The sequence below is a fragment of the Pleurodeles waltl genome, chromosome 5 (genome assembly GCF_031143425.1).
Source record: "Pleurodeles waltl isolate 20211129_DDA chromosome 5, aPleWal1.hap1.20221129, whole genome shotgun sequence".
NCBI classification, from domain to species: domain Eukaryota; kingdom Metazoa; phylum Chordata; class Amphibia; order Caudata; family Salamandridae; genus Pleurodeles; species Pleurodeles waltl.
The window spans coordinates 1,546,151,340-1,546,163,955 of NC_090444.1; the positions used below are offsets into that span (position 1 = coordinate 1,546,151,340).

The window sequence follows — 12,616 nt, forward strand, 5'->3', positions numbered from 1 at the left end:
CCTGACTAGAAAGTTGCAGCCACCATTTTATGTTATCAGAGAGGGTCCCCCAGGACTGCAAATAGAAATGTTAAGTGGAATAAGGGATCAGGGTGTAGGTACCATGACCCGTGGAGTGTGGTATAGGGGTGTTGTCGGGTCAAATTACGGGTTGAAAATGATTTTTCTTAATCATGCACGATATTCCCGATTATCCTCAAATATACTTGAATATTCGGGGACATTCTTGAATCTTTGAGGATATTTGAGGATATGCAAAAAAAGTTAGAAAAAACATTCACACACTCATTCATACACAAATTTATTCACTCATACATGCACTGAGAGGCTCATGCGCTCACTCACAAACCCACTCAGACACTTATGCACCCACCCAGACCCACTCATAAACTCTACACCCACTTTCAGACCCACTCAGACACTCACACACCCACTGACAGAGGCAGGCCCTGTGGCCAATACTGCTGCACAAGGCCTAAGGCTGAGCACGACATATAGTTGGGTGGTTATAAGGGCCTGGCTGCAGGCCCTGTGGCCTAACGCCATGCCATGTGCCGCGACGGCTGGATTAACGTATAGTAATTAAAATTACTTTATATTAAAAAACATAGAAATTCACTGAACAAAAACAAAGGTTACAGGGAGGTTATAGTTAGGTTCTGAATTTACTCATACAACACCATAGAAATTCAGCAGTTATAGTTAGAGTTAATTCAAGTAACTATATCTCGCGCCTTAAGGTAACTATGACTTTCGCCTTCGCCATGCACAGCTAATTACTCTACATATTATATCATTGATGACATCTTCTATGGCATCTTTGATTTTATCACTGCAACATTTGCAATTAAGTTATTAATAAGAAAACTGTGCATAGCAAGGGCGCCAATTATAGTTACCTTAGAGCCCGAGTTATAATTACAGCCGTGTCCCAAAAAACTTTTAAAAAAATGAAATAAGAAAAGGAGCAGGTTACTGTTACTCTAACACCCTAGCCATGGTTTAGCCATGGTCCAGAGGTTCCCCTGGGACCCCATCAGAGCTAAAGAGCATTTTTGTAAAAAATCCATGACAACATTTGTGAAAAATTGCAAATTTCACTGTGGATATATTTAAAAAAAAGCAAGCGCATGCTCTTCATTTTGCCCCTAGGCGGGCCAGGTTCTGGGGTCATTCCCAAAATAAAGGAGGGGGATGCACAAGGCCCCCCTCCTATGGCTCATCAAAGCCCCAGGGACCACCACCTCCCTGGGCTGAATATTATAGTATCGGGGGGCCATGCGGACCTCCCTGGGCCCCGGGGACCACCACCTCCCCAGGGCAAGAAATACAAAATGAATAGGGGGACTCAGCAGACCCTCCCCAGGCCCTGGGGACCACCACCTCCCTGTTGCTACAATTTTGTAATATGTACGGTGGGATGGACTCTTGAGCCCTGGGGACCACCACCTCCCTAGGGCAATAATAACGAACATCAATTAGGGAGGCCCCATGGACCCACTAAGGGCCCGGGGAACACCACCTACCAGGGGCTATGATAATGTAGTATGCGGGGGGGCACGTGGTCCCCTCTGGGCCTCCAGGGACCACCAACTCCCTAGGGCCAAAAGTTAAAAAATGTTTGTGGGCGAGCCAACCTTGAGCCCCAAGGACTGCCACCTCCCTAAGGCTACAATATGAAATGGGAGGGGGTCCATGCGTGCCCCCCCATACTACATTTTTTAAGCCCCAGGGGGTGGTCCCCAGAGGAAAATTGAAAAGATGGAGGGGACTACGCTGCCCCCCTTGTGGGGCCATACAGGCCTCCAGGGCTGGCTCCTGCTACCTCTGGAGGGGCCCACCCTCGGAGGTAGCTGTTTGCTTTTGTTTAGTAGGAGCTGATAGCTCCCGCCAAGAAAAGCAAACACTCTGCTTTCAGCAAGCGGGAGCTTTAGAAATGCTCCTGCTCCCATGCGGACCTCCCTGGGCCCCGGGGACCACCACCTCCCCAGGGCAAGAAATACAAAATGAATAGGGGGACTCAGCAGACCCTCCCCAGGCCCTGGGGACCACCACCTCCCTGTTGCTACAATTTTGTAATATGTACGGTGGGATGGACTCTTGAGCCCTGGGGACCACCACCTCCCTAGGGCAATAATAACGAACATCAATTAGGGAGGCCCCATGGACCCACTAAGGGCCCGGGGAACACCACCTACCAGGGGCTATGATAATGTAGTATGCGGGGGGCCACGTGGTCCCCTCTGGGCCTCCAGGGACCACCAACTCCCTAGGGCCAAAAGTTAAAAAATGTTTGTGGGCGAGCCAACCTTGAGCCCCAAGGACTGCCACCTCCCCAAGGCTACAATATGAAATGGGAGGGGGTCCATGCGTGCCCCCCCCATACTACATTTTTGAAGCCCCAGGGGGTGGTCCCCAGAGGAAAATTGAAAAGATGGAGGGGACTACGCTGCCCCCCTTGTGGGGCCATACAGGCCTCCAGGGCTGGCTCCTGCTACCTCTGGAGGGGCCCACCCTCGGAGGTAGCTGTTTGCTTTTGTTTAGTAGGAGCTGATAGCTCCCGCCAAGAAAAGCAAACACTCTGCTTTCAGCAAGCGGGAGCTTTAGAAATGCTCCTGCTTGCTCAAAACTGAGTTTTCATCTCTTACCCTGCCTGCTAACAAGCAATGCTCGAGAAAAAAATGGGGGTCCCAAAACGAGCTTTCCCCATACAATTTCCCAATGGGATTTTAGAAACAGCTACATCTTGAACCACTGGATGGAACTACACCAAATTTGGTAGAAAGGTAGCCTTTGGTCCAGAAAGTGCCCATTTTTATTCGGTGTATATTCATTCAGTAGTTTTTAAAAAGCTAAAAGAAAACCATATTTGTATATCAAGAGGTGAAAACCCTTTGTGAATCCTCCTGATCTCGTGCAGAGGTCTGAGTGGCAGCCAACACCTCAACCAGGAAGTGTTGGCAGCCATTTTGAGACTCTGACTCAGCCGAATCCCAAACAAAAAGATTAAAACAAAAGAAAAGGAGGCAGAGTAGGAATACCCTGAAACCTAGCCTTGGTGCCGAGGACCCCTGGGACCCTTCCATGGTAAAAACGCATTTTAAAAATTTTTCATGAAATAACAGCAGATTTGCAAATCCAGGGCAAAATTAAAAAAACAAAAACAAGCGTGGTCTGTTGCGCTTGTTTTCAGTTTAGTCCCAGGTTGGCCAGGTCCCCAGTGAATGACAGTATTTAAATAAAATGGAGGGGGCCCTGTGCTCTGGGGACCATCATCTCCCTGCCCTGGAATGTTACAACAATATTGGAGGGGGCTGCACCGACCCCCCTCCCCATTATGGGCTCATGTGAGCCACGGGGACCACCACCTCCATAGGGCTAGATTTATTAAATGGAGGGGGGATGCAAAAAAAAAACCTCCTGGGGCTGCTGGAAGCTCCAGGAACCACCGCTCCCTGGGGCTAAAATGAAATATTTAAAGGGGGTCACATGGACCCCCATGCTCTGGGGACCACTACCTCCCCGGGGCCAGTTATTCAATTAAAAGTAGGATGGGGCCCCTCAGCCCTCCTCCTGGGCCATTTATAGTCCTGGGGACCACCACCTCTCTGGGGCCGGACCATGCTAATTAAAAGAAGGGCTCCCCTCCTGAAGCCATTAATGGCCCTGGGGATCGCTACTCCCCAGTGTCAGGAGATAGCTGTTTGCTTCAGCTTGGCAGCTCCCGCCAAGTGAGAGCAAACACTAACTCCGCTTCCAACAACACTATCTCCAGCAAGCAGAAGTTGTCAAACTGCTCCCACTCGATGGAAGCAGTGCTTTTATCTGTTTCCCTGCTCGCTGCCATGTGAGTAGGGAAACATATGAAAGATTTCTCCCACAAGCAGAGAGCTGCATATTTAGCAGCTCACTGCATGCAGGAGCAATGCCTGCTCCTGCAGGAGGTGAGAAACTGGCTGGGACTGTGCGGGTCCTCAGGCTACCCCCTCTGTCCCCATTTTTGCAAACTGGGTGCCTTGGGTGGGGCCAGGGCACACATGTGGACATGGCTGGGCCCCAGGAGATGGGGTGCTGGGGAAAGGGAGCCATGCGCCCACCTCCTAATAATATTTTTTTAATAGTCTCGGGGAGGTATTGGTTCCACAAGCTCCAAAGAGCCCTAGGTGAGGGCGCCCTGTTCCCCCCTCATTTTCATATTATGCTGTCTGCTCCCGGGACCTGGCCCACCCAGGGGCTATACTGAACAAGTGCATGAGACCAAGCTTGTTTTTATTTTTTTATTATTTTTTTTTTGCCAGGTTTGCTGGTCCTCCATGATTTTTATGCATTTTTTTTTTTTAAATATGTTTTTTTCCTAGAGGGGTATTTTGGGGACCGCACCAGCAAGGCTAGGAGTCAGGGTATTCCCACCTTGCCCCCTTTTCTTTTCTGCCCACGGCTGTGTGTGGCACGGGTTGGCTGCTTAAAGAGGTTGTGGCCACAGGGCCTGACCACAGACCAGGCCCTGCAGTCAAGGTGAGGGATTGGGTGCATAGGGGGCAGGCTGCAGGCCTGGCCCTACGTCAAACACCCGCCACGCATGGCTGAAGGCCACGAATGGCATGGGGTTTGGGTGCTTGTAGGGGGTTGGCTACAGTGCCGGGCTGCAGGCCAGACCGTGCATCCAAAGTCCATGGGTGGTGCAGGGATGGGTGTAAATAGGGAGTAGGATTACAGGCTAATCCCCGCCGCAGATGGCCGAAGGCTGTGGTCGCCGGTGGTGCGATTAACTAAAGTAATTGAATTTACTTAAGATTAAACAAAAACATAGAAATTTACTGAAAAAAACAAAGATTACAGGGATGTTATAGCTAGGCTCACATTTCAAATGTACAAAACCATAGAAATTCAGCATTATAATAGAGTTTTTTCAAGTAACTATAACTCTAGCCCACATCATGCACTTTTAATTACCCATATTTTAATTCACTCCTGACATCTTCTGTGGTATCATTGAAATTATCACTGCAATATTTGCAATAAAATTATTGATGATGAGAGGTGTTCATGGCAGGGGCGCAAATTTCAGTTACCTTAGGGCACGAGTTATAGTTACTTGAAAAAACTCTCACTATAACTGCTGAATTTCTGTGGTTTTGTATGTTTGAAATGTGAGCCTAACTATAACGTTGCTGTAAACTTTGGTTTTATATACATATCTATATATCTATATCTATATTTTACACAGACGTGCTGTTTAGTCATGATTGAGTCAGGCTTTCCAATGAAAAGGTATTTTTTGTTTCAGTAATACCTTTGGCACTGTTTGACACTTCTGCATGATACATTCTAAACATAAAAGTTCATTCACTCCGATTTCTTCTACATGGCAAGTTTAATGCATATTTTTCAAGTAGATGCCAAAAAAGCTGAGGGTCCCAAAAGTGATATTTTCCATTTTAACTTCTATATAATTCTTTCATTTTCGATACAGAAAAAAGGGCTGCTCAAAATTACACACAACTTGCCATGTAACTAGAACCTTACACAAGTGCCTTTGCTAGGCTTAATATAAATCTTAGGAGTAATTTTTGAGAAATTAGCAAATAAAAAGAGTCCCAGTGTGAGCATAATTTCACAGTTATCTGGACTATTAACCCAAGAATGAATACTCTACAGATTTGCAAATCTAGGGAAGAGCTGCATGTTCAATTAAAAAATGTAGGGGCAGCATTAAACACTGAATCTTTTTTGCCTATTGATTGTGGACCTTGGCCGCGGATTTGCGAATCCACGGAGTGCTGATTGACTGGCTGTCACAGAAAACAATTCTCTTGTAGTCCCCATTATTCAGGATTCACTGAGCACTGTTTTAGGGAAAATAAAAACATAAAGGGCATAATAGGGCAGTGTGAGCTTCACCTGCCCTGAGAACTAAGGATACCCATGCAGCATTAAATTTCATATTTAAAAGAAAGGTTTATTTATCAATGGATTCACAATTACCTATATTAGACCTTCCCTTGTTCTGAGGTTTTAGGATTTGTGAAGCCAGGAAAGGAGTCCTGCAAAACATTTTTTAAAGAATTTGATGCATTGGCTAATCCCTATTGTCCATGGCCAAAGGCCATGTGCTGTGGGCATTGGCCGTCCTTAAGAGTTTAGGTGTAGAAAACAGTTGGATGCAGATCTGGTATGTGATTAAAAAAACAGAAATTCAACGAAAAAAGGTTAAAGTGAAGCTATGTTTCATTTTGGATCTAAGACTGTAATACATGTTGCAAAAACCCTCAGATATTCACTGAAAAAAACACAGGTAAAGTTCAGTTATGGTTTCAAAACAAAACCACTACATTCACCTCTTTCCCGCTTTTTTATTTTACAGTTCACAGTCCAATATCGAGAGCACTATTATTGATATCATCAGTAATGTCGTTAATATCATTTAACATGTCATAAGTGATGTAATCAGTAATATCATAATCAGTGGATCACGGAGAGGGTAGTTAATTTACTTAACAATAACGGATCATATTAAAACTTGCAGAGGGTGTGGAGAAAGGTTTTTCTCCACGGGGGTTAAAAAAGTTTTCCTCTGAAAAGAAAAGAACAAAAAAATTGCATTTACACATCCAGCTGCATTCCCCAACTGAGTAATTATACACTATGTACAATTACACATTGGGGAAACAGGACCACAATGAATATGGGCCTGATTTGGAACTTGACAAACGGGTTACTCTGTCACAATAGACTATAATGGAGGTTAGATTTTGGTGGACAGGCTATCCGTCACGTTGTAACGAAGTAACCCCTCCGATGAGATCAAAATCTGGGCTTATGTCACTTAATAAGGCCATGACACAGCTTTCCAGGTGTAATACAGGGACTGTTTATTAATTCGCAAAACTAGTAAATCAGTAATAAGTCTGGTTCACTACCACGTGTTCTTTATGGCAAGCCTACTAATAAACACACATTCTTACAATTCGGAGTAAAAGTGCAAATGTCAAATTCCAGATTACCACAGTACAGTAAAGTGTTAGTGGCTTGAGAAAACATCACTTACTCTATCACGGAATGCATTTTACAAAGCCTTTACAAAGGAAAACAACTCTGCTAATGGCCAGGATCCCTATTCCGGTTGGTTTTATCTCAATGGATAGATTTAACCCCTTGTGCCCTGGTTCTGGTTAAATATATTTCTTTCTAACTACTACACATGGCAGAATAAAATAGCATAAACCATAAGTGCAGCTCCACTGAGAGTACTTAGAACATCATGACCTAACAAGGCTTCCCCTCTCAGGGGTCATGACCCCTTCAAGTATAAAATGCCAAGTGTTTAATAAACCATGAGACAGATTTACATCAAATTTATGAACATTGAGTCAGGAGAACCTTTAAATTCTAGTCCAAGTATGAAGTTGAACTGCCCAGTTAGACTGGCCTACCCTTGACAGCATGTTAATTATATAAATTTCAATAAATGACAAGCCAGTGTTTCTGCTCTTGTTACACAACTTAATCCACTCAGCTTTTTTTGCCTTGTGGTTTAGAATAATTTTACCAGAGAACCCTCGGTGGCAGTATTGGACACGAATACCTACTTTAGAAGTCACTGTGCAATATATGTAGCCAAACAGTTTCATTTTCTGTTAAAATTTACTGCAATAGCTGTAGCACGTAATATATGTATTTTATGTGAATTCTATTGTGGTAGAGTGTTACAGAATTGCCCCACTCTGTCTCCGTCCCAGTCCAAAGAGAGCATCCTCTCCTCAAAGCCCTGCCTACCTCAAAACACAAGCTCAGTCGTAATGGTTGTGCTCGTGCGGTCCCCGACTTCACTTCCTTCGTGTAAGAGTGCTGATGTTCACTAACAGGAGGGGTGAAATGGGAAACTCACCGACTCTCTGCTCGTCTTGATAATGCCCGTACTCAGGCGCTTCCTTGTCGTCCAGGTTGTACTCTGTGAATTTGGAGTAAAACTGCACCCCGTTTTCCTTGGCCAAGTGGTAGTTTCTTAAGTCCTGTATGATGTCCATAATGAGGTTGAGGACGGCGCTATCTCGGAGCTCGACCGGCTCGGTCCTCTCTTTGCAGCATCCAGCCGTCAGCACGCAGAGGAGCAGCGCCAGCAGTAGGGGCCCCCTCGGCTGGCTCATGGTGGCCGGGCAGGTGGGGACAGCCTTCGACAGCTCCGACTCAGGCTGCGAGACACAAACACATGTTCACGGGAGAAAAACTCCATGACCCTCGCCAAAAAGTATGCAAACATCAACCACGCACTTTCACTGCACTGCTTGCTAATGTGTCTGAGAAGAAAGGTTGTGCACATAGAGAGTTCCGCTTAGGAAAGCACGCCCGCTGTGCCGAATGCACTCTGCGGGCAGAGGGGCTTTGCTGAGGTATAGTTCGAAACATATTTATTGAAAATGTAAACATTTCCCCATTCGTCGGTTAATTCTTCCCTCCAGGGCATTAAGTGGGCCGGTCCCTCTGGGTTTCAGAATCTAGTATTTTAGAACAGACACTGAAAGGGGGCCCCTTCGGGCCCCACATTCTTGTCTTGTGTCATTAACTTTTCTGAGAAAACCACTGACAATTTCTGAACACAAATGTAATAAATGTTCAGGCAATCCATGTCAAGTCTCTTAGTTCCCGTTTAAATGTCACCCAATGTATTCAATCTTGCACTCCATTAGAGTGGTAGCTATTGCCAAGATTTCGTGTTTTTGTGTTTTTTCTTTTTGTTCAGCATATTCTTGTCTGGTTCATACTTTGAAACGAGTCGCCTCCAGGTGTTCATAACAGCCACGGTAGAGACCTCAGGTGTTCAGGCTAAAGGCAGTGCGAATTTTTCTCGCAGTGCCTGCCAGAGAGTCAAATAGGTTTCTAGAAAACATAATCACCCAATGCTTGGCCTCTCTCTAGAGCACACACAGACAAGCACTGACAAAGCCAATAGTTCAGGATGCCTTTAGGTGTCGCTGTATTATTATATCTGGATGCAATAACAGAAAGCTCTGAGGTATCAAAATAGCGGTCGGGTGGTACTCTATGGGAAACACAGAAATTCATTTTACATGTTTAAGCCCTGCCTATAAGTACATAGACCATGCCCCCTTTACCCCCTTTTTTCATTCCACTTAAAGTCCTGCTCCATCTGACTATTTCAGTATACATAACCGCGTCACGTCCCTCCATCCCCAATCATACATCCATTCAACCCATGGTAGCACTCATTCAGCAGCAAAGCAAAATCCATCCATCCATCCATCCATATATAGTTACATACAACCCTTCCACACACTGAAACCCATCTAACTGCCCCTTAATCATTCCATCCATTTATCCATCCATCCATCCAGCTTATCCACCCATTCAAACCTAGGCAGCTGTCCCTACCATCCACCCATCCATGCATCCATCATCACATCTTGAATTTAAATCTATCTATCTATTTATCTATCTTAATCCAGCTGCAGAGTCGATTATTCAAACTGTATGCATGCAAATATTTGTATTTAGAACCATCCACATGGGCCAATTTAGGCCCCCCCGTGTATTTTCTCTATCCGTCCCATTATCTTGCTGTCTGGTTATCTAACTTTCTACCTGGATATTGTCGGTCGAACTCTACAAATACAGTGTACGAACTGTATGCATTTATGTTTTTCTTTCAACTTTATGTTTGCCAATGTATGTTTCATCTCTGTCTATCAAGCTACCTCGGTCTAAGTGGTTACCGCTGTCTGACAGTCAGTACATCGGTAAGATTGTTCTCTATATTTGTCTCCCGGGCTTCTATCCCTACTAGATACTCTGTGCCTGTGTAACAATGTATCTATTCGTCCTTCTGTTTCGCTCTCATTTTCTATTTCTGCCTGCTTGCTTCGTGGCCGCCTGTCTTCTACAGGTATCTGTCTAATTTACCCTCCTATTTAGCAAACTTTCTGTCTATGTGGATGTCCGTAGGTCTGCCTGATCGCGGGTCTGCCTCTCTAGCCAAGGGATGTAAAAGTGATTCCTGAATGCGTGCCACTACCACAAATAGTTTCAAGTATTTCAAACACTGGTGCAGTAACCTGCATATAGTCTGATAAGTGAGCAGGGACTATGTTAAGAAAAAGATAACCCCCCTTGACTTACCTGCTTAAACAAGACCTTCCGGTGCGTCCTCCTTTCCTGAATTCGATGCTTCTTCAGCTAAAGGTGAAGCCCGGGGCACCAGAGGAGACCGCAGCCCCTTCCTTATATAAGAAAAGTTTGCAGACCTCCAGGTACTGAGGAGGCTACACCATCACAGCTCCTGGTTGCCTCTTATATAGCATAAGATTTTCCTGAGGTGGCTCAATCTGATACTATCGACATCCAAGTGGGTGGAAAACAATTAATAAAAAAAAGTCCTCTTTGCAGCCTTTGACGAGCGTGCGCTGCTGAAGCGCTCCTCAAGCGCTCCTCTCAGTTGTGCTACGAGCGGGGCTCGGGCACTTCTTATCCTGTGCGGATACGGAGCCGCAGACGTCCCAAGTGGGCAACCTCGGGCAGCTTCACCAGCGACGTGCTACGAGTCACCCGGGTCGCCCAGCGCCCTTCCCGGCCGTCAGCGCCCCCACCCCCCACCAACCCACTCCGCCCACCCACTAGCCTATTTGCAACGCGCGCTTCTCTTTCCATCCGTCCATGTGGAGGCAGCGCTGTCCGTTTACCGGGAACTTTCCCACCTAATCCTCTTAACCGGGAAGGCTTCTGCTGCTGCTCATAATGGGCACGGCTCATTACAGCCCGGGCGAGCGGTAGGTTCTGGTAAGGGATGCCCGGTCGATTCCTGTATTTGTTTACTGCTTGGATTTTGAGGTCTAGTTCAATGACTGGAAACAAAATATCTCGGACTGGGAGAGGTGTCTGAGCCCAATCCGGTGCCTTACGGCCTATGCCACCTCTCACTCGCCCCGCCACACTGGTACGAGCCAGAGTAGTGACAATGAAATGCGAGCCTCATGAACTTTCCATTCGTTGCCTCTCTGAGCTCACCGCTCCCTTCCCTAAAGCAAATACGAGTTTGAAAGGCACTAAGCTATGATTTTCCACACCCAAAAACAAAAGTTTAGTAACCTAGATTTTTTTGTAATATATTTGGAAACAATACATACCTCGATATAGCATTTCTGCCCCTGTTTCATGCTCATTCATAGGTCAACTAATATTTTTTGTTGTTAGTGGACTTGCCTCGAAAATGGCACATTATCCTAAGGTTAACTGCCCCAGCACTTTAAATTAACTACAATAGCGACCTCTAGTGAGGAGAGGAAAAGCAGACCTCCATCACTGCTTTTTTGTTCCTGGCCCACTCTGCCTTTGGCCGCCTTCATCTTTATGCTCACGGGGCTACTTTTCAGCTCGAATATACACTCCTGTGGCCAGATTTATCAAGCTATCACGCAACGCAATGCAGCAAGGCAACGTGCTGCACTGTGCTCCGTGAAAAGGAGATGGCAGGAATGCTCCATATTTACCAATATGTTGTGCATTTCTGCTCTCTGCCTGCACAGGTGCATAATCTACTGCCTAGCTTCAATGCAAGTACCCTTGTGTAACGGTGCAAGGGTGTCTGCGTTGCAGGCAGCATTGGTTTTGTGCAGCAAGGGTCTTTCTGTCCTTGAGTTTCAAGCGGAGAGGGCTCCAACCTCCACAGGACCTTCTCGTAGTTCACAGATGCCAAGTGCTGCAGGTGGAGTCCACTTGTTATTCTTTCGCAAATTGTGTAGTGTTCAGAGGAAGGCTGAGTGAAGGTCAAGCACTGTAGGGTTCACCAGCATGTTTCTCTTTGACCATTGGAATAAAGGATCCCAGGCCCTTATTTACTCACTTTTGCAGTAGTTCTTGTTTGCCTTACTGCAAACAAGGCCAAAAGGCAATGTGTCAAGGCAAATCCAAGATAGCGAGGTCTTCAGTCACATTAAACATGTGCTATGGGGCTTGGGGGTGTGCTTTGGGAGTGTACAATGGTAATCCCAGTATCCTGCCACATCCACCACCAAAATACAGTTTGAATCAGGAACTCGACCCATAGCAAACTTGTAAACAGATGTCTGGTAGGACAAAAGTAGGATCCTGCAGCAGCCATAAAAGGGATACACAAGCATTGCCTAGCATCCTTTTCTATCCCTTTCAAGTGTGACAAAGCATTACATGTATCTTAACAGACCAGTAAGGTAAAAGTTGACACTGTGGGTGCTACAGAATACTCACTGACCCCACCCTGCATATTATGTTGAGCTCAGAGGAGTCATCTTTGCTTATTCAGGTCAGTCTATTGTATGCTTCTGGGAGAAATTTCATACCTCTTTCACACCTCCTCCCAGGCTGAGCACAAGCTCAGAGTTGGCAGAGGCTAAGGCTAATAAGCCTCCTGGCACACTAGGAAGGTAAAGTGTAACCTTCTAAAAGTTACTTTCCTTGGTATTTATTTAAAAATCTGATTTCGCCATTGCATTGGATTTTTAATAGCTACCAAAATAGTTGTTTAATCATTCTTCTAGTGGGTTCCATTCCCAAAATACAGTTAATATTTTAATTTGCACTCTGGTTTTCCAAAAAGGATAGCTACGCTTGTAGTGATGTTAACATT

At 45.6% G+C, this 12,616-nt stretch overlaps 1 protein-coding gene across 10 annotated transcripts in view; it reads right to left on the reverse strand.

Annotated features, from left to right (window-relative positions):
• ALKAL2 (ALK and LTK ligand 2) overlaps nucleotides 1-10,579 on the reverse strand; it is a 333,889-nt gene extending 323,310 nt beyond the window's left edge. For all 10 annotated transcript variants that reach the window (XR_011203861.1, XR_011203862.1, XR_011203863.1 and 7 more), the window contains exons 1-2: nucleotides 10,135-10,579; nucleotides 7,889-8,192 (exon numbers count right to left, since the gene is read on the reverse strand). Coding sequence is in view for 7 of the 10 variants with exons in the window: in XM_069235848.1 (XP_069091949.1) it covers nucleotides 7,889-8,147 (259 nt within the window). In the remaining 3 variants the exon portion in view is untranslated. The remainder of the gene's footprint in view (nucleotides 1-7,888; nucleotides 8,193-10,134) is intronic.
• Nucleotides 10,580-12,616: the final 2,037 nt, after the last annotated feature.